At 39.8% G+C, this 22825-nt stretch overlaps 1 protein-coding gene and 1 long non-coding RNA gene across 2 annotated transcripts in view; one reads left to right on the plus strand and one right to left on the minus strand.

The window, feature by feature from the left end:
• pou6f2 (POU class 6 homeobox 2) overlaps nucleotides 1-22825 on the plus strand; it is a 69289-nt gene that overhangs the window by 15006 nt on the left and 31458 nt on the right. The window contains exons 4-5 of the mRNA XM_067485684.1: nucleotides 3312-3409; nucleotides 8477-8696. Of these exons, the coding sequence (XP_067341785.1) occupies nucleotides 3312-3409; nucleotides 8477-8696 (318 nt within the window). The remainder of the gene's footprint in view (nucleotides 1-3311; nucleotides 3410-8476; nucleotides 8697-22825) is intronic.
• LOC137104468 (uncharacterized) lies at nucleotides 1817-11843 on the minus strand. Its single transcript, XR_010911701.1, has 4 exons — nucleotides 11573-11843; nucleotides 8475-8710; nucleotides 3287-3423; nucleotides 1817-2990 (listed from the first exon to the last, which is right to left on the minus strand). It is a non-coding gene; the product is annotated as an uncharacterized lncRNA (long non-coding RNA).

A 22825-nucleotide genomic window follows, 5' to 3' on the forward strand; every position in this document is an offset into this window, starting at 1 on the left:
ACACCTCATCATGGTATCTCAGTATGAGTATGGAATTAAATAAAACTTAATGGAATTAAATGAAACCTCTTACTTTCAGTCAAGGCCAAGAAAAACATACATGTAGACTATGTGCATTAAAGAACTGAAGTGTTTTTGTTTTTCAGAGTGAAGCTGTCATTTATAGACACTTGTACTCGTACAACAGCAATTAAACTGCCCAGGAAATTCAAAAGAGCTGACGGCTAAAGATCTTACATCGATGTAAAGCTATGTTGAATGTGTGGTGGCTGTTTTTCCATCCATTTGGCCTCTTCTTTCATCTCTTCTCACATCAATACATCCATTCATTCTATTTTATCCATTGCGTGACCTATGTATAATCACAGAATCAAAAGACTTTCTTTTTAGTAAAGGTTTGATAGAGATATTTTCTCTTTTTTCCTCCGTATACAGTACTAATGTCCATCTGGAAACCCATTTAAGAATCATTCACATTCGATAAGCAGATTTTTTTTTTTTTTTGGACAAGAAAAGCAAAACACATACAAAAATTCTCATAATAAAAAGAATTGAAGATTGACTCCCTGGATATTGCTCCTGTCAGCTATTTAATTTAGTTAAAGAAATTACACACATCCTTTGGGGGAAGATGTGCATGTGTATTTATTTATTATTGATTTTCTCCTCTGCGATAAATGCGTTACCGTTACTGATATTTGCAAGGGGATGAAGCTTTCTAAGTTATTGTGAAATGATGCAATGAAAGGTATCTAGGAATCGTTATTCAGTAAGTCTGCCACACTGTTTATCAGATAGAATACATTATTCACAACCAATATCTTAACTACAGTCATGAGCCAAACTGTGGTGAAGTTTATTGATGATGTTAGAAGGTCTCATTGCTTCAGTGTAGTTGAATATTTTAATTTAGCTAATGGGTTTTGCTGTGACGGTAATTAGATAATTATTTTGTAAAGTTTCTCAGTAGCCCGTCTCCGGTTTTCCAAATAAATTTGAAATTATACTTCAGATTATCATGATATTGTATTTTATCGGTAGCTTTTTATTGACTGTAATACGGCCACAAGGTCCTTCATGTGTGTTTAGATTGATCTTAATTCCAGCTACTGAGTGCACAGGGTGGGGCTGTGCACAGCATCATCCATAATGGGTGAAATAATTGCTGAAAAGAGACGGGCTTGTCAAAATGTCCACTGCATTGCGAGGCTGATAAGCGAGAGGATGTGGACCTTCATCGAGAAGCAGGGCCAGCCAGCCAGAGGTAGAAACCAGCTAGAAAAGCAGGCTTCCCCCTGGGCTTTCACATCAACCATCAAATGCTTCAGGTCCATTTGTTAGGTCATGCCATTCACCAATTATTTGGATTTTATGTAAAGATGAAATGATTTTAGTTGGCGGAGGGTAGTTTAAAATCTAGTGCTTAAATATTCTTGACAGGCAATAAGATCTTGCTGGCAAGGCTATTCAATAGAACACTTTGTATAAAGCTTTTATAAAAAGGACTAGAAAACCACTGTGTGCCGTGTACTGTATGTTTAACAAAAAAACTTTTCACCTATGAATAAAATGACACAATACGTAAGGACCTTATTCTTGATTTAAAAGCCATTTCAAGAAAGCTATTTAACAAAATCGATCTCACAGTGGAAATGGGATTAAAATTTTCAAATTCACTGCCAAAACTGCTTTGACAAGGTTGTGTGGCCTTCAAACGTGTTCATACATGGTTGAGTTGACTTCATCAACAAAATACAGTTTATCCAAGGAAAGTTCTACACTTAAAAAGATATTTTATTCACTTTTGGCCCGGGGTTTTAAATCATCATACATTCAAAACAGATCAAATCAAATTACAGATGGATATAACCTTTTGTAAAATGATGCCATTGATGTTTATCAAATCAATGTCAATTTTACAGTATTTTGCTTGTAAATTGACCAAACAGCTATGAATAACAGGCGTTTCAGTCACTCATCTCTACTTTCTCTTTTTTTAGGTCCCTAATCTCAGTTGAAGGTTTATTTGTACCTTTTTTTGAAGAAATAGAACAAAATAGCTTAAATGACCTCATATTAACGATACATTTAAGAAATGTAATGTTCATATATAGATCACAGTCTTAAATCAAAAAGATATATATTTTGATATCTAGTTCAGACTGCTGTAGAAGTGCTCATTTTATTACATGTTATTCCATACACGTGCTAATTAAGTATTAATGGACTCTTTTTTTTGCACGTTTCTATAACATCGAGTTATTGGAAGTTATTAATTCTGATATTATTGGCAATAGCTGTGCAACACAAGCAAACAACCCACTCACTAAATAAACATGTCTTAAACCCAAAAGTTTAAAATTGTGGAATTAAAGATCAATCAAAGCTATGCCCACCCAGGTTTAGGCTAATGTTGTAAAACAGGGCACTTAGCAGGATTAAAACACCGGTTGTCATTTTCACACCTTAATGCCATGAATCTTTGAGCAGCATCACCAAGAGAACAAGGGTCCTTGTTTAAAATAGTCCATAGTTCAATTTCTGTAGCACTACACCATCACCAACGTATTCAAAAGACAGTCATTCTTTCAGTCAGTTGTTTGTTCTTTTAAACTCTCAGATACTTTTAAAATAATTTCAGTCAGGTTGTATTTCTGTCATTGTGGTGACAGACATACAATAGACATTTCATTTTTTTGACAGTTCTTTCTGCAAGATTTACTCCACAAGCCATTGTGTCAACAGTGAGGCGTCATGTAAGCTCAGTATCGCTGAGGTCAAAGGGTGAGGGTCACAACAGCTTTTGGACCTTTTATGGTGGTCCGTACTCGGTGCCCTGCTGGGAGATTCTGCGCGATAGGGATTGCTGTGATATCCAATCATCTGTGTCCCTTATTTCCCCTGCAGCCATCAGCAAGCTTATTATCATGTCACTGCCTGCTCTGCTCCACTCGGCCCGTGTTGGAAACAGGTCTACTTGTGTCTCGTAGCTGCAGGCAGAGTAGGTTGAGATGAGTGATATTTAGTAATGTAAATGGCTGCCTAATATGGCCCCAGTATTTGTGGCGAAGCTCTATCTCACAGCAGTAATCGCAGCTAGAATGCATCATCCCCTATCAATGGGCCTCGTCGCTGTTTGGTAATTTATTCAGCGCTACAGTGGTTATTGATAAAACACTTAAATACAAATTCCCCTTTTTTTCCCCCAACTGCCTTCCTCAGCTGCATAAATCAGTCTGAGTTATATAATCACAGTGTGCTCTGTGTTGCCTGTTAATCCACTTACATTTTTTGTTTTTTAAATCTTTCAGGAGCCCGTGACGGTTCGGTCCAGTCTGACGCCAGCAGCAGTCCCTCTGATCAGAGTCAAATGGGCCAGTCTCACCCAGGATACCCAATGGGTCCACAGGTTAGTGAAAAGATCTGCAACAAAATAAACCCAAACTTTAAACGTTTTTCATTCAATAATTGTGCTCTAACATTTTCGCTGAGGGATATGCAAGATTTGGCAATAGACTAACTCCTCCAATAACCCAAAGTTACATATGTTTTAATACTTACTCTCAACTTAAAAAGGTGAGTCAGCCACTTTTAGTAGAGCTGGACCCAACAACTCAGATATTCTTTCTTTATTCTATTTTGTTTTCGGTTGTGGTATCTGGATTTTTTTCCTAATGTAAAATATAATTTAGCGTTTGTAAATTGCAGATGTCCTGCACTCGGTGCTGTTCTTGAACACATCTCGTTTGTAGCAGCTCAAATATGAAATAACTAAACTGTTACAAGTTTGACAGAAAATACAGTTTTAATGGAGGGTTTTGAGCTGAATATAAATGACCCTTTAGTATTCTTGCCTACATAGTTTATCTTTGTAGTTGCGTTTACAGCAGGTGGGAACCCATGCAGACGTATCTTAAAGCACAAAGAAACTGACTGATCCTGGCTCTAATTCACTCCAACTCAAAAATGGTATTGCTCAATTAATACGATTTTGAAGCCTATACTTATCTTCAATATCTGCTGTTTGATTGACATTTTGCTGTTTGCTGCTCTCGATCTCTTGAACCTGCAGTGATTTGGACTTTCACAGCTTTTGTTTAAATAATAAGCCGGATTTTCTCAGACAAATAGATTTAATATGGCTGAAGTTAAGGAGCTATGCAAATAAAGCCCTGAAATAGTGCTGTCTTGTAGGGTTTTTTTAAGGTGAACTTTTTCTGATGAAGATTGCTTTTAACACAATTTATTTCTGTTAACAGGTTAACAGGTTATGCATTTGTTGACAGTATCCGTGTCATAATTAGAAAACGATTCAGGCATTTGCTTGACAGTTTCATGAATTAAATCACCGCCTTAGACTCTTTAAATTAATTTTGCTCTAAGTTTCTTGTTGAGGGAAACAAAAAACTAAACACCCACATCTCTGATGCCTAAACTTCGAATCGTTTTCAGCTAAAATGTGAAATCGTAAAGTATTTTGTCATCACTCATCATCTTCAAATGTAATTGAGCCGTGGCACTAATGAGCTGACAATATAGGCCTTGTCAAAACAAGCAGGGAAGCAAAGAGCTCAAGCCTGCAGCCCCGTTAATAGCTCAATCAGGCATTGTCCTATCTGATTGGATTTATTGGCCTGGTGGCCCGGCGATGTTTAATGAACATCTATCTCATTAGTGTTGCTCAATGTCACCACTCAAAACACACACACATGGACACACACAGAGCATTAGGTCTCCTCCACCCTCCTTAATAAGGCCATTCTCCCTGCACTCAGTGTTACTCAATGACAGTCAGTCCTCATCAGGAAAAACAAAAGAGGAAACATGAGAGGAGGTCGGCCACATTTGCAGGGTGAGAAATCTCCAGCGAAAGAGTCAATATGCTGCAAGTATGGATAAAGAATGATCACAATTAAAAGCACTTGTCTGATTACGCATATCCTCTATGGTCAAAACCACAGTTTTGGTAATAGATAAGAAATAAACACAAAATGGAAAGCATTGCAAGCAGACAGCAGTTAGAGTCTGAGCCTCAGCAGGCGGCTCTCAACAGTCACCATCTAATATATTAATGCTGTCAGTACAGTCTCTCTGAAGCTAACACTTTTCAGAAACAAAGGCGCTCCACATGCCATACCCAATTCTCTTGTTCCAGGATCAATATGTTTTGATAGATTCTCGCTCCAGAGCCGGATATTGTTCGAACAACCATTATCCGATGGTAGTTTACCCAACATGAATCCACCTTCCTTCTGTTTCCCACTCGCAGTTAGGATGACAAAAGTCTGCTATCTGGGTGATTATGGGCAATTTCTCAGTGCCAGAGCTGCCAAGCAGATAGAAAGGCCCATTCTCCCCTGATGGGCAGAGAGGCTGGGTACCATATCTAGTCCTGAGTGGGGCTGCTTCCCCATCCTGATCCCAACACACACACACAATTCTGTGTCTGTGTGGCCCCTAGGAGACCACTTCTCAACACTCAGCTGTCAGGCCTGCCAACCACTGTACCACAGCTTTCCAGCTACACCTATGAAGAGGAGGAGTGAGAGTATCAGGCAAATAGGCAGAAGGTGAACTGCTTGTACATCTACAAGGGGATTCTCACAATGAAATCCTGTTGTGTGGCTGCAGAGTTGAGCTAATTATGTGCAAGCTAGATTTATACTTATGTCTCATTTTGATGAGTGCATGTGTAGTGTTTACACCTCAGATGAAATTGATAATCAGTTATGAATTGGCACAACACACAGCCTAAAGGCCAAGAGCTCCCGCATGCTTTAACAAAAATCTCCAAAGTGCTTTCTTTCTGCAGCTGCCTGGGTGCCTAACAGCTGCCTGCTTCTCCAAAGCTGCCTGTAATGATAAATAAATCAGAGCTGCATCTGATAATTGTCTTTTAATGTTATTCCCTTCTATGTGAGGCTGTCTTCTCCGTCAAGCTTGGCAATCTCATTTTGTTTGACACAGAGATGAAATGTTCAAAGAGTGTCTTTGATAATATGCTGCTTCGATTCGAGATTAAATTTAGTTTAAAATGCGAGATTAAACATATGTCATTCGCAGCTAACAAACGCATCGCCTTTGTTGTTGTCCTTTGAGGATTCTTTGAGCTCCCAGATTATTAATTCATTTTTTTAAAGTTAATGGCAAATGTCATTTTGAATGCTCTCAGAAGCGTCAGATACTGTCATTTGTTATGCTCTGCTGTTGTGTATCAAAGCAAATGTTGAGAAAGTGGAATCCTACACAATGTGTGTGATTACTCCCATCAGCCACTATCACCTCTGTGTACTTGTTCTTCCATTACCAACTTAGAAATACAAGCAGGCATTCATTTATCTTTCAGAGAAGATATTTCACCCAACGATCAGTTTGTGCTATGTAGCTTTAAGCCCACGTGACCTCAGACCTCTTAAACTGTGATCACATGTGTGTCGGAGCTGGTGCAAGCGTTTTGCACCGTGCAGGGTTATCACAGTGACACGCCTGTCACCTAGGAGCACCAGGCTTGGGAGTATGGTGGACTCTTCGCACCAGTCAGCCCGCTCTGCATCCTGTGCAAGCTGCAGACACACCATGCAAAACAGAAGCAGATAGCTGACAATTGGAGTTAAAGGCTTGTGAACCTAAGTCACAGTGGAGGAGTCAACACAGTGCAGTCTGGCTTACCTAGCAATGTCTAAAGGCTGTGGACACAACACAAGCTGACAATGTACTATCTTATTCCAAACAATTCATTTCAGTGTTTAAACAGTAATTTTGGGGGGTTTTGCAGCATCTTCAGTACATCCGGTCTCATACAGCTCGTGCAAACTCAGACGGACATGCTCCAATGCGTTCTAGTGATAATTTGGAAAAGGTTTTACAAATGTACAAATAAAATTGTGAACTCCATTGCCAGACTATTCATGGAGATTTCAGCCATGGTACAAACCTTCCTACTTCTGGCTCTAAGCTCTCAATGAAAATTGTGAGGGTATATTTCCAAACCCACTTCCTCGGAAAATACATTTGAAGAGATCTTCAACTGTGCAAAATATCTCAGAGCGATACTTCTGATAACATATCTTTTCCTGTACGAGTGTGACTGCACCGATTCCACTTTAACTAATATGAATGAATGGATACATGAAGAGACGAGAGTGATGTGTTATATCCCTCATAGAAAAGAGGAAAGTACAGCTACTTTTTTTTCAGGCACATTCTGGTGGTACCAGGGGTTTGTTCACTGAGATGAAACATGCATCACTCTGCATCTCTATGAAAGAAAAAATTCTCAGCTCTTTCACAAAGATTGGATTTGATCTGTGTCAGTACCAACAGCAGTGTGTTTTGACTGTCAGTCTGTGACACAGCAAAGCACAGAATTCAGCTGCAAAATAACTGTGTTCATCAAAACACACGCTGATTAGTCATGAAGAGAAGTTGGTGATATATGCTTCATTATCTCTATCAAAGATGAAGTAGTGTCACTTCAGCAGTTTATGTGATACTGATACTCTGCATTGGACTTAGGAATAATTCACTACTGGCAAATATAGACTAGAGAGAAATCTTGTTATGTTATTATTATTATATTGTTGTTATATCTAAGTTTTTGTATACATAGATCTGAGTTTTATTTAATCCTTCTTAGTGTAACGTAATGTATGTCATTTATTAGATCATGCATATCTTCATTTACTTTCCATTTCAATGTACTTTCAAAAATATAAATGTAATCTGATTACAGGTTGAATCAAAATTTAAAACAGCCACATTTGTGTTATGTGTTTAAAGGAAACAGTATGTGACTTTTTTCAAATATTTTTAGCAGAAATATGATCCACAGCATATCATATTATAGAGAGGTGCTGCCGATGTCTCCCAGAAAGTCAGATTGCACAGCACTGGCAGCTTTGCAGAGATAATCACTCCTGAACCGTTGTAGCCTGGCTTGCCTATCTAACCCATCAGAGAATTTCAGTGACGTCTGCTCGATTAGTACATTTTGCAGCTTCTTATTTATTGCGATTTGATAATGACTAATACCTTAGGGACTGTGCATACTGTGGCAAAATGTGGAGCAGAGTGGACTGAGTTCGATCATAGTCTTATCATAGAACTAGCTTCAGTTGCATTATGTAGCTTTAAAGTTAAACGTGGAATGTAGCGACTTTATTATTAAGGCATTTTTGTTCAAGTAGATAAATCCTCATACATCTAAATAAGCAAATTAGTGGAAGGGGAAGTATAAGATATATAGTTTACAGTGCTTTATGTGGAATTGTTGACTTTATAGAAGCAAAGACCAAATCACTCTCAGCTGCAGTATGTCCAGGGTAGCGTAAAACATCCAATAAAACTAGAATTTTTCCCATAACTTATATAACAAAAAAGGTAATTTTTTTGTGATATGTGACATCCAACAAGAAAAACGACCTCCTGCGATGCTATATGTGTCTACATGTGTGCTTGGTCTGTGTGTGTCCTACAGTCTCTGCTTGTGGCACAGCAGCTGGCCAACGCAGTAGGTGGTGTGATGTCTGGGGCAGCACCAGGCATGAACCAGCCCATCCTGATCCCCTTCAATGCAGGTGGACACCTAGGCGGGCAGCAGGGCCTGGTCCTCTCTCTCCCCACGGCCAACATCCAGAGCCTGGTGGCTGCCGCTGCTGCGGGGGGCATCATGACTCTCCCCCTCCAGAACCTGCAAGGTAAGAAAAAGGGCCTAATGTAGCCACACAACCACAACTCATTAGTTTTGACAAACCAGGTGCAACATCCTAGGAAACACATATAGAATAAGTTCAGATATTCTAAGAAGGTAGTTGATAGAAGTTCGAAATAGACATTTAATTTTTAAATTTGTTGATTCATGACCTTGTGGAAGAGGTTTTTCTGTATTACACAGTACATGATGAATCGCACAACATAAGGCCGGGAGCTATTAGTAACATGCCTGTATACAACAAATGTTGCTCCCAATAAGAGGTTGTTCTACATCCACAGAATGACATGGAACATTTTTTTCTTTTTCTTTAATAAAAATGCTTTACAAAGTTTCCGACCAGGTAAAAATCCTTCAGGGGTTTGTATCCCAAATAGCTGCTATCCTCGACTTGCCCAGAGGAGCAGCCATATTAATTACAGGTCAACGTTTTGCAGCGCAGCGCAAAAGCACTTTATGCCTCTTTTATGTGCATATGAGTGCACTGTACTTTTTTATCTCTTTTCCACCTCATCTGTCCATCCACATAGCTGTACTTATCTTTGTCTTTTAAACTTTAATGTTCAAGTGTTCTCTTTTGATCATAGTTGTAAATGGTTTTCATTTTAATGTTTAAAACATTGTCTCTTTTATAGCATTAGATTGAGGGACGGATGGGGGAACCATCAGTTATAAATCTTAGATGAGAGAACTGCACTAATGTAAAAAGATGCCAGGCTACATGTAAAGCAGTGTGTTTTTAGGATGGAGATTACAATAATGCCAGTACAGCACAAAGTGCAGGGCAGGCTCCCTTCATGTGGGGAAATGGATGGACAGATGCCCTGAGTGAGGAAATGTGGAGGTAGAAGCCTAATGGACACAAACATGCATAAATAACAGCAGCCATCGCTGTGGGCAGAGCTTTTAATAAACCTGCATCTATCCAGCGAGCCCTTCAATGTATCCGTCAGCAGTGGACGATAATGGGCCCAGCAGGCCAGTCTGACTCACACTTCAACAGATCTTCCTCCTGGTGCGTGAGGGACAACCCAGAGGCTTCAGTGATCTGATGAACTGATCGACACACATTGTCAGGGTGTCAGAACACCAAAACAAACACATCTCAGTCATTCTTATTGTTCACTGCCAAACAATCCAACAGACAGTCTGAAGTCCAATGTCCTGAAAAAAAATTCCCATCCATGAAAGATAGAAAAAACTGTTATGGAGAAATGCCTCTGTGGCAGATCTTTTTTTAAGCATGTGGACTGACAGACTGCCTGTTCACACGTCCTCTTATCTGAAGGGGATGCATTGAGGGGACCTCCATGGAGAGAAAGTGACACAAGTCACGAGTGAAGCTAAATGTCTTGACTGTGTCCGTGGCCCTCTGGCCACACGGCGCTCCTCCGCTCTCCCCTGTCTGAGCTCATCACAGCTCTGCTGAATGAGGCCTGCTGGCACAGCACCTCTGTCAGACAACTGCAACTCTGGCCTCTGCCCCTGCACCCCCCTCACTTCTCCTCCCAGCCCCTCTGGGTCTCCAGGCCTGATTAATCACACATATAATACAGCGCCGCGCTGTCGCCGGGGAGCAGTCAACTCATTTCACGACCTCAGGAGCAAGTGTGCTTTACAGCACTCACGCTGCTAGCTAATTAGCGTCAGATCAGACACAAGACAACTGTGAGGCACAGTAATGAGACTCCAGGAGGAGCCAAACCAAAGGCTGTTTTTAAATGTAATGAGGCGGCTAATGACCAACTAATAAGGCTGTTTGTCTTAGGGAATGGGTGGTTGAGGGTAGAGGAATGGTGTGTTTAAAATGAGAGTCAGCATGCTTGTAGTCTCATAGTCTTTAGGCGTTTAACTTCTGTAAGAACGCCTTGTTTGAGAAGAGTATTACTGTCCAAATTGTTCAGGCACATTAGCAGATATTGACAGTATACTCAGTTTTAATTAGGAAGTTAAATGATAAGTCATAATGAGAGCAAACAGCAGCATCTTTGATTACACATTTTCATCTTGATAATCAAAGAATGAATGTTGACAGAAGGAAACTGGCTGGAGTCCTGTGAGCTTTAGAAGGCTCTCAGCTCCCGCAGACTGTGATGAATAACTATCACTGTAATGGGGTTGTGCTATAAAGTTGGAGCAGTTGCTTAAATAAAACCGAGCAGCATCTTGTGGCAGACTCAGTAAACACAGGCACCAGTGTAACTGGTTATTTGTCAGAATGATTTATGCCCGCAAACATGCAGTAAAAACAAATTCCCAATGAAACTAAACAAGGGAGAAAGTTATCTTTTGTGACAGAGTGCACACAATTCTAGCTGACTTCACAGAGGCAAAAAACTAGGTTGGGTCATGCTAGAGGTCTGTAAATATGACGGCTCAGATTATAAAATTTAAAAAAAAAATCATATATCATTTTCAAAAATTTGAGCACAACTAGAGTAGACAAAGGATCTACAGATTTTTGTTGTTAGACATTGCGCTAACCTCCTGCTGCATATTTAATAGGACTTCATTTCGTATGATTTTATAACAAGCAAAGCATGATTACCATACTAGTAAAAGTAGATGTATCAAAGCGCTATACATGTAATGCTCAATGAGAGGAAGCAGAACAGAGTCTCATCTGTCTTCTGCTCTTCTCTATGACTCATTCAAAGGTAATGCAAGAAGCTAGTTTACTGGAGCTCTTTCATATTAATAAGCATATCCCATCTCATTTGCTCTGAGCAGAAAGCCAGGCAGCGCATCACATCAGAGAGCCGAGTTCTAATGGTGAGGTGAGAGCATTGTTCCTCTGTACTCATCCACAGGAAACACAAAACAGCACTCAAGCTTCCTGATAAAGGTCGGCATCCCACTCACCTGCAGTAATGAGACCTGGCGTCAGTGCCAATCAAAGGCATGTCTGCCGTTTTGATGAAAACGCTCAGCGGTGTCGTTTGCAGGTTGCGGGTGCTGGTATGATACAAATTAAGGAAATCACTCTGCTCATTACACCACCAAAGGCTGGGCTCCTGGGGGAAGAGCCAAATGTTTCCACACTAGTTAGACATGTCAGACTGCATCTCTTCTGCCTCAGCTGACTGCTGCTCCTTTAAGAGGTAAGCTCACCGGGCTAAGGCCACTGACTTAACCTTAGTCTACTGTGGGAATGCCTCCGTGTCCCTTTACCCACTACATTACCAGCTCTAGACGACTTCAAACATCATTTTTGGGCTTGTTAGAGCCCCACTAGTTGCTCGTCGCAGGCTTGTTTTTCTCATGTGTATAGTATTTGGTGAATGATTTCAGCATAAGAAAAGAAACAAGCCATTGTCTGTGTGTCACTAGAAGAGTACAATAAGTGGACCCAGAGCAAGCAGTCCACATTTTGTCACATCATCATCAAGCCATTTTAACACAGTCGAGACCAAACGCATCCATTCCCCCTAATCGCTGTTTAATTTGAAGTGTTCTCAAGCACTATGTATTCCACGTCATCCTTTAATGATTTAACTTTGCTGTGGTTGTAAGATGACTCGCAGGGGAGAGCGCTGCATTAAATAAATAACAGTGATAAAATGTAGACCTCATACATTTCAAAGCTAATGCAACTAGCGGTGCAATAGGAGCAGCTGCACACAGTCCTGGAGCGGTAATTTGATTGATTTGTTGTGACAGCAGCCAAATAATTGAGAGTGAGAGGTGCTGCTGGAGATGAAGCGCAAGCAGAGGCAGGTTCGCCAGGCAGTCCCAGCAGATATGGCACCCGGGTTCTCATCTCTGCCATTGATATCTGCCAGTGGTTTATTGTTTGTCTTCAATAAGCAGCCTGCAAACGTGTGGGGTTACTGCCTAAAAATCACCAGTCAAAATGTACAGAGGATTGATGAGAGGGGTAGAGTCAAACACACAGATTTACGCTCAGGCTGATACACAGGTTTACTGTACATGCACATATGAAAACACAGACGCACTCCCATGGGGCTTATGATTTACACTCTGATGTTTCTTTTGAAACTGAGATGTGAGTAAATTTTGCCCCCTGGTGTTCCACTTGTTGCAGACATGCTAATGATTTGTTCTGAATTCAAGTTACATATATTTCATAATTGCGCAAAAATAACGAAGCATTGTTTGGTTGAAAATAAAGTATGTTTTTTGCCTAATACATGTCTCCCCAGATATTTTTACAGTTTCTGCCTGGTAAGAAACAGTAGTGCTGTTTGTCTTAACCTGCTGGCTCTTGACTTGTGTTTTGTTTTTGTGGAGGGTGGCAGTGTCACTCCGGCTCAGCCATGCCACAGGACAGCACGCTGCCATAGCCAGAAATAGAAAGAAAGAAAAGAAAAAGGGGGGAGGATGAGTCTTTATGGCGGTGTGGAGGAGGACAATAATATTGTTAATCAGATGTGGCTGTGGCTGCTCCTCCACAGCAAACCCTGACATCTGCCCTCACTGGTAAACACTGAGGGAGGCTTTTTGCAAACCTCCTGCCATAAACACACAGTCTACAAGACGGTCCATCCACATTACACAGCGTGTCTGCCAGTGCTGTAATGTGGAGAGTGCAATGCATATATTCAATTAGATGTTATAGTAGAAGTAAGAGAGGTAGAATTTTTGTTTTATATATTTTCAATTCTCACATGACAACATTTTAAATCAGCTTCCAATTATATGAGTAAATGCCAAACATGGAAGATTATTTTATTTTAGTCCAGCTGTTGCCTCTAGTGTTGCCTCTGCTCTGGAGCAAAACCAGATTGTCCTCCGGTGTGCTTCACTTTTTCAAAGGCAAAATGTATATTCTGTGTTTGTTCAACCATATTAACAGGTTTATTTTTATTGAACAGCACTACTGAGTTATAGGGTATGTTCTAATAAAAAAAAACTATCTAAACCCTTTTCTATAATCTTCTATATAGTTAATTAAAATTTAATATGTAATAATATTGTTACATATATTGATTACCTATCTCAAATAATTAGTCCTAGTCAATATAGTTTATCTCATCATACAATCAGTCAAGTTCCATTGTGTAGAAATTTCCATCCCAAATCCGATGTTTCAGTAAATTATATACTTTACAGTACACAATCATTTATTGTTTTTTTATGATATTTCAACACTTGTAAACTGCTTCCAGTAAATGCCTTGACCACTTGGCCCTCAAGTTGTTTTGTAGAAATTACATCTCACTTTTTTTTTTTCCTGCCTTTTCCAGCCAGGCCATTTCCAAAAGATTTGCTAAAGGTCTGCCACTGCTGAGGTGCAATTCACAAGCTTTCAGCAACAATCTGTAGTCAAGCATTTTAAATGAAAATTGATTTGTGATTTACATGGTCAGTGAGGGGAAAATGAACTTATGAAATGTTGTAAATGAAATATTAGACAAGGTGCAGTGGGAGACAGCAGACAGAGATGGTAATCTTGTGGAACTGGAATTCCCGCCTGGCAGAACTGGGTGACATTTTACATTTATCTGTGTTCTGCATGAGTTGTAATGTTAATGGTAATTTTATGGGACTGAACTGGAATGAAAATGGTGTTATCACTGATTGCTTCAAATGTGGGATTGTGTAAAGTAGCACAGCTGCATCCTTTATTTCCCATTCCCCACTAACATGAGTTATTGCATGATCTGTTCTCTAAGGATGAATGTGTGTATTCAGTCTGTTTTTATCAGTGTGCTCGACTTTTAATTTAATTTATATCACATACCTCTTCCACAGGAAGTCATACACAAACTGTGGCATTGGCATATTAGTGTAAATAATAGGTTTTACATTGTCAATGTTGCTCACATTTATTCAGTAGGTTTTTTGTTAACCGGTCATTTTAAAATGACATCATTTTAATTGCTGTTTTCTCATTTTATATTTTTGCCTTTAGGAATGTCACAAAAGAAACAGCAAATTGCAGTAAACGTATTACAACTACTTGATATACAACCAATTTGATATAGTCTCACTTTCAATATAACTGCGCGTAACATTATAATGTAAACTAACATATCATCAACAAGTATCTATGATGGACTTAATAATACAAGCAAATCAATGTAGCATTACGTTCTAATCAATACTACTTACACTCGGCCCAGATGTTCTAATTTTGATCGATACCTTGTGCAGTGAATGTTTCCTATTCCCACTCTGGCCATGTACAACATGTATGGATTTTCATAGAACTCGCTGTTCCATGTTTGAAAGAGAAAATAACCAAAGAAGTGAGAAGAACAGGCAAAGTGATCCTGCTGCAGCAGAGGAAGCCGTGGGAGTCTGGGAGCCAGTCTGGATCACACAGAGGTCATTTTTAAACAATGCTCTCCACTTCCCCATGTGTGAAACCAAAGAGTCTGTGGTGACATTTGTCAGCAGATGGCATGAAACCAAATCCCCCACCAGTGGCGACGTCTTAGCCGCTGCTAAAAGCTATCTGTGGTTACTAATTGCTGACCAGGGCCTAATTACCTTAATTAATGGCAGAGGTATCTGGGGGCCAGATTTGTGGGGGCTTTTATCAGTATCAGTGATGCTTAAAAGGTCCCACAGGAGGCCTGAGGAGGTTTTAGGTCCCGTGGGTGCTATTTCTGGACTAACAGCAGACACATCACAGATGAATCCTGTGGCATCCGTATGGGACGGCAAGTTTCGAGAGAGATACAGTATCTGTTACTTACAGATCATCCCAAAGTCTGGCTAAGTACACCTGGGGTTGGATAGGAGAAGGGGCTTTTCTTGCCATTCTTTCTGTACATATTTTCTACTTGCATACACACAAGCCCCTTTCCTGAATTACACTGCGGTAATTCACAATGACAAAGTAGACTTAGCACCTTTTTCCACAGACCATGGGGGATTTTGTTCAGTGAGCTCTCACTGTGAAATTAGCCCTGGTCCTTTCATTTTCCAGCTGCAGTGTAATGGTTAAAAGACACAGATCAGCCAGTATGAAAATAGAACTGATTCAACAAAATCTACTGCTTCCCTTTTGCTTGCTCCTCAACCATCCAGCACCCCACCACCACCTCCACCCACCCATTCTTCCACTTCCAACCCTTTTTCCCCCCTCCTGTCCCATCTTCACCACCTCCCCCAACCCCGTCAGGCACCTTGTCCGCATTTGAAGAAGGCTTGTAAGTTTCAGGTGCATATATTTCTTTTGATGATATATTGTCCCGGTGCGGAATTTCATTTACTGCCGCTGCCCTTTGCTGAACCTGTTGCTAGTCAGTGAGCACGATAAGCGTATAAGTAGCATGCTACTTCATTCATCATACATCGTTCTGGGCTCTCAAATATCTCATATGCGATTCAGGAAGAAACTACTAAACCAGCACAAAGGGTCCCACCAGGATCAGCTGAGGTTTCATTAAACCCTGTGTACAAAACAGAGCTCACTTGGTACTTGTAATCAAATACACATTTTGGGTGTACATCTACAAAACAATAGCCTTCATTTCATGGTGTACACATTGTTTATGTAGCATGGGGGAAATGTATCTTAAGTGCAGGGCTCATGTAGTACATGATTCCATTCACATTGAATTTTGAATGCATGCATTTTGAAATCTGTTTTTCCCTCAATCATAGTGACTGCTCTGTGTTGTATTAAACAGCATTAATAATCACAAGAGGCTCAGTGTCACTCAGAAGTCTCCACATCACTAAGGCAGACAGTGTTGTGCTGCTGGGCATGTTGTGCTGTGTGAAAGTGCTTACACGCTCCCTCAGACAACCAAAGGGAATAATTAAAGACAGAAGATGGAGGCAGAAGAATGGAAAGCAAATCCCATTGTTTGGGGTTATTTCATCCCACTGAATTTCTTTTTCTCACTTTCTTTCGCTCTCTTCTCACATTCCTCCCCAAATGCACTGTGGGTATGTGGCACGCTATCAAAAGCATATGTAAGCGAAGCAGCGCAGAACAAAAGCCCTATGATGTCCTCCTCATACCCACATTGTCTTTTGATTATTCTACAATCATTTTATATCTGTGCAAGTTGGAAAGGAAGGGGAGGCTTAATAACCCCATAATATACAATACTGTAGCTGTTCAGAAATCGTATCGTGACTAGAAGCTTGCTTATTCTTCGTGTGTTTGTTCTAGTGGCGTAATTTCTTCAAGCCCTCAGAAAGAAGTTGTTACCAAAATTTTCCACAATGAAATTCAAATTTAAGGTGAACTAGACTATTAAGGTAACTCTACTCGACTCCATTTCTAGAGCAGTAAATGTAGCCTCTCAATCTCTTTCAGCTTTTACTGTCAGTCAGAGAGCACTCAGTCATCTCCGTGCATCAGACCCGCAATATTGATTTTTCCACCCACTGAAACAGCCGCATGAACATAAATTTTGCATGAGGCTTTTACTCGCGGCCTCCGCTTTGGTCTGACGACACATGATGGGACCATGAACACACTGTAATAACCCAGACTGTCCTGCCAGGCAGACAGACTCCTTTTCATAAGAAGGCAGGTGGTGGTGGGTGGGCTATTATATGTAACAGTTCAGATGAATATAGTTAAATAATTTGGAGGGTTGCTTGAACATTTAAAGCATTGCATCTTTTAGAAATGCATTAACCTCTCTTTCCTTAGTAAGAGTAATCTAGTGCACCAGCTAATTCCTCTGCTTAATCAATTAGTTGGTCCTTTATTTAAAATAAAGGGCGTTTTAGTGTCCCTAGTTTATAGTTTTACAACTGAAGGGGCAGAAATGACAACGATCAAAACAAAAATCTTTATACATTCTCTCAAAGAAATAGAAAACAAAATTGAAAGTAAACTAGATTTTACTTTGCTTTGGACCCTCTGGAACTTTTTCAAGGGCCCCTGGAGGTCCCTGGACCACACTTTAGAAATCAATAACCTAGTGCAAGCAACACCAAAAGTGCAACATTAGCGAATACACAGGGATTTTCTTGTATGTGTAACATCTCCATGGAGAGGATTTGATTCTTTGAAATGCTTCCCCCAGAGTGAGAATTCTACAACACAGCTTGATATTGCCTTGCATCACAAAGTGAAAGCATTATCTCTGGATCCCTACAAGCCACATGGGTTACTCTCTAAAATCCTGTGGCTCCGCGACTCCGCTCAAATCTTAACTGTCTATATTTTTTTGTAGTCGCTGAGTTCCTCCTGCAGCACTACTGAGACACAGATATTGCCTGTTGTGGCTCTGAATAATATTTTTATTCAGTAGTTCACAGGTTCATTTAGTGTTTAATTTGCCCGTGTTTATTTGACCCATTGCCAAAGCTGGAATTTCTTCTACAATCCTTTAATGTGATTACCAGTTGTGTGGACTCACCTATAAAATGAAACACATCTCACAGGTTTTGTTGAGGACACCTTGGTAGATTTCTTTTGAGAATTTCTTTAAAGATTTTTTTGTTTGTTTATTTTTGTGCTCCATTTTTTTCTAGTTTTAAACTTTCTAATTTTACTTTTTGTGTGCTTTTCAAATGTTTAATATGCAAAATTGCAAGTATTTAAAAAGTAACTACTGTAGTCATAAGTGCTGGTGGAAGGTAACTAAGAATATATACTAAGTAGTATTTTTATATACATCTTTACAAACTTCATCACAATATTGTACTGTTTACTTCATTTAATGGACAACTTTATTTTCTTTACAGATCAGGATTTTTATACACAACACATACAGTACGACGAGCTTATCTGCATTGTTCGATTAAACTACTGGAAAGTAAAAGTAACTGCACTGCACTAACAAATCACAACAGTAAATGTTAAACACGAGTGCCTGGATTGTACAAAATTCCACTCTACAGTGCCTTTTGTAGTAATTGAGATGTTTAGTGAAAATACTATATTGTCACTGTGAAAAGTGGTTTCAATGTGACACAAAGTGACCAGCAGTGATCACAGTTAATAGTCAACTAAAGAAATGAATACAGAAAGTGTGATGTTACCACTTCATCAGTTTGCAAGTGCTTCGATTTAATCCACAGAGAAAAAAATGACCTTCCTTTGACCACCTTCATAATTACCAGATCTCATAGAGTCTAAATCTCCTTACCTCTAGTGGAGTAATTATCAGTGTGACTCACTGAAAAGGCAATTGAGACAGTGGTTTATGGACTCCCATAGTTGAACGTGAGGCAGAGCTGTAATGGGGATCTTGTTTGTCCCCTCTCACCTCTCGCGTTAGAGAATGACAGCAGTGTTTAGACTACAGCAGTTCCTAAAAATACAGGGTGGGTCACACTGTGCAATTTCATTGATGGCCTCTTGAGCAATTTCTGTTCAGCTCTTAATTTACAGCGCCCCTAAATGATGCCAAAGACAATCCGACTGTGCTGCAGCAGTTAAAGATGATTTGAGCTGAAGACATTTTCTGTTCTCAGTTAAATTATGTATATCAGCTGACTAGAAAAACATACTGCACATTGCACAGCCTGGCATAACTTACTGATCTGACGAAAAGGGTTCTGTAGTTTTAGTATTTCCTGCAAACTTAATACATTCTTTTCAAGGTTTATGGTCTATTTTTTTCTATTTAATGCCAAGAAAACTTAAATTCCCTTGACATTGTATGATCATCTTTATTTCCAATACTCCCACATTTTGAGACAGTGTTTTCACTATCAGAATCATGTTGGCTGGCAATCTTCAAATTGGCCTTGGCTGGGACTGTGGAAAATTAAGTATATGACGAACACCTATTAGTGTGATTTTTAGAATCCCTGCAATACATCAATAGGGGCTTTTTGTATTTTGTTGAAGAGTGGTAGTTAATATGATGTTGGAGGAGTATTTAGGGTGTGTGTTAGTTACAACTGCAACTTATGCCAAAATGTAACCCCAATTTTCATGTATGCATATAACATGTGTTGTGCATTTGTGGCAGTAAAGCCGCATTCTAATAAAAACCTATAAATGCACCTTTCGATTCAGTCCCAATGTAGTAAATATGTAAAACTTGTACCACACCTGTACACAAACACACACACACTAAAATAGTATATAAAATATCTCAAGGAATTGCTGTTAACGCAGGTATTGTGTATTGACATGAAAACAAGGAGTCGCGCTTGAATCAGGCCCGGAGAGAAAAGTGCTGTAATAGGAGGGTTGGCAGATAATATTGAGCTACCACTGGTAATGAGAGAGCAGCCTCCCCCCACACTCTTCAACCACACAGGAAACAAAAATAGCATTTTGTCTGACGAATGAGCTGTCTTTGACCTAGCCTTTCGACCCCTGACAATCAGTCTTGCTTCGTCCTCCGGTACTTCAAGAGCTGGGGCCGGGACAGTCCAAGATAACAGTTGATTTCTACTGTGGCACTAGGCATAAAAAGCTCGGAACAAGAGATGGCAGACTGTTTCTCAAAGAGGCTGGAGGCCTTAGACTTCTCACCGCTGGTGTTTCACAGTCTCCAAATGATTGCTGTTAAATGTTCAAAAATGCCACAGTTCAGCGTGTATCGGATCATTTAGCTACATTTAGCTGCGTGGCTTTTTGCAATGATCTGGCTCATTCCTCATTATAAACATTAACATAGCCGAACTACAACAGCAGTGAAAGTGGGACCCTTGCCCTTACACCCCTCAGGCATGATGACTAAGTGCGAGTGCGACTTGCATCGCAGTCGGAGGACTAGTGAATATGAAACACAACAAAGAGACAGTGGGAGACATAATGAGCACTATAGGATCCCGACACCCTTTTGCCCTCCCTCCATCATAAGTGAAGCTCGCTCTCTCATCTTCAGCCCTGAGTCTGCTGGAGGAAGGAGCGCAAACAATTAGCTCAGACAAGCCGTTTGGATTATGTGCTCAACCAAAGCAATCAGACAGCTGTGGTTAAAAGAATGAGCTTCAAAATGCCAGTTGCCCAGTTAGAGGGGAAGGGAGGGTCAGTGGTCCTGACAGTCTTAACAAGATGACAGAATTTATAAAGCACTGCTGTTAAAGAATATAGTTACCTGCGGTGTAGCCCTTATAATAAGGCCACATGGGGCTTCTTCATATTCCCTCTGTATTTGTTTTCTTTTGCCTCATATTCTTTTGTTGTGCCTCTTGTTCCTCGGCGTAATGGTTGACGCTGGAGGAAGTTCTCCAATCATCTTTGATCTTCTCCAGGTTTCGATAATGTTTTGACAGCAATCTCATTTTACCACCCTTTTGTTTTCTCCATCGTTGTTCCCTTTTATTCCATCTTTAAATAGGGCTCAACATTTTGTCATTGTGAAGTTGCAAAGGAAAAAAGACGGTCCTGTCTGGGGCTCAGCGCTTGCAAAGCAACTTGCCCCAACATTTCAAGTGAGAGTTGGACTCCTGCCATTTGCACAGATGATATATAATTCATGGTGGGGGTGTGAGAGAGGTGTCAATGTGTCAAGAGGTGGAAGAAATGTAAAAGTGTACTGTTTACTGGCCAAGAAACGCTGGCTTTCCTTTGCTTAGATTCTGCAGAGTGAGGAAAGAGGACAATGATCTGATCTTCATCAAATGTTCATCTGTGCCTGTCCTTGAGCCTCAGTGACCGCGCTAATCAAAAACTAGTCTGCCCCGATGTTTTATTCATCTTTTATGAGACATCCATAGTTAAATTATTTAAGCGTATTGATTTTGAATGTATGTAAGCTTATCTAGGCCTGTGTTAAAACTGCTTTGCTGCATTATCAGTGGATGTTCACAAACACTCATGTGAAGCAACATTTGCTACTCAGTGTTATGATTCTTTTTAATAGTAGACTCTGCATGTGCAGCACAGCTTTAAACGCTGCTAACGATGATGCAGACCTAGATTGTATGCATACATCTCTGCAACATACATATCTACGAACAATAAATGTAAAGTTTGATCTGATTGTCATGTGCATAATAGTGCAATTTGTTAAATGAACCAAACATATAATGGGTTTTAAATGCTGAAAGACATATTTTTTCCCTTTGTTATTCTCTCATTGATGCTTGGCTGAAGGAAAATAATTTTCCTCTGTATAGTTTAATCGGTTAACATTTTAACTAATATGTAATTGAGTTTCTTCATAATTTAGACATTTACAGCAATGGAAATGATCGGCACAGTGCCACAGTGAAATTATTTATTTCAGCAGTATCAATCAATTAAATTTATGCAAAGTATTTTTTGTCTAAGAAAAGGTTTAGTTGAGGAAACGTAACTTTGTGTGATTACAATTTAAGGTACAGTTGATTCTTTGTTTCTCTCGTCCAGTCAGGTATCAACATGCAGATCAGGTCCTGTCCCTTCCAAGCCTGTATTGTCTTGTAATCCACAGAAAGTCTTGTTAGATCCTGTCGTGCTCATTGCTCACTGTCATTCATCCTTTTGGTAACATTACAGAGTTAAAGGCACCAACACAAATCCAGATTAACTGTCTGTGACTTTAGAAGTCACGGGAACAATTTATTCTAATGTATGTACAATATAGTTTCTTTTAAGGGTTTTCTGGCGTTTCAGACGGAAAAAAACTGCTGAGAGCTTTTCTGTCCATCATATCCAAATGGAAACTGAACTAGTTTGTCCTTTCTTCTATTCTAAGCTGTGAAGGTCAGGTTAGATCTTGTTTTTAGCCCAATTCTTCACATATAGCATAACATCTGATACTCTTACCATTATTGTTGTCTATGTTGTGTTATTTATTTCTTCTGACATTCCAACACAATATGTGTGAATTGATTGAAGGCCCACCAAATTCTGTATCCAGATGTTTTTGAGAGAGAACCGCCCTAGAAATTGCCAAAAACTTGGTTTGCACCTACACAGTGTTTTCAATAAATTAGTTGTACATTTGTTGTAAACAACATTTCAGAAGGACATACAGTAGGTGTATTTGCATGCTGGTGTTGCTGCAGCCTGGTGCAGTCTGTTAACATTTTTTAAACAGTATAAAAATGTACAAGCATTTAAATGTAGAAATGAGGTTCTAATGGTGTGCCATTATTGGATCCAATTAGTTAATGGGTTTATATCTGAACTCTTGCAGTGAAGATTGATGTCTCTTTCTTATGAGATTTCAAGCCATTAAACCAAAGATTCTGATGTTCTCCAAGTGACAATGAAGACTTTTGGCTCCAGAGAGAGCAATTATATCACCCAGGCCTGATAGCTTTGTCCTCCAACTAGCTAAA

This window comes from Channa argus, chromosome 19 (genome assembly GCF_033026475.1).
Source record: "Channa argus isolate prfri chromosome 19, Channa argus male v1.0, whole genome shotgun sequence".
Lineage (NCBI taxonomy): Eukaryota > Metazoa > Chordata > Actinopteri > Anabantiformes > Channidae > Channa > Channa argus.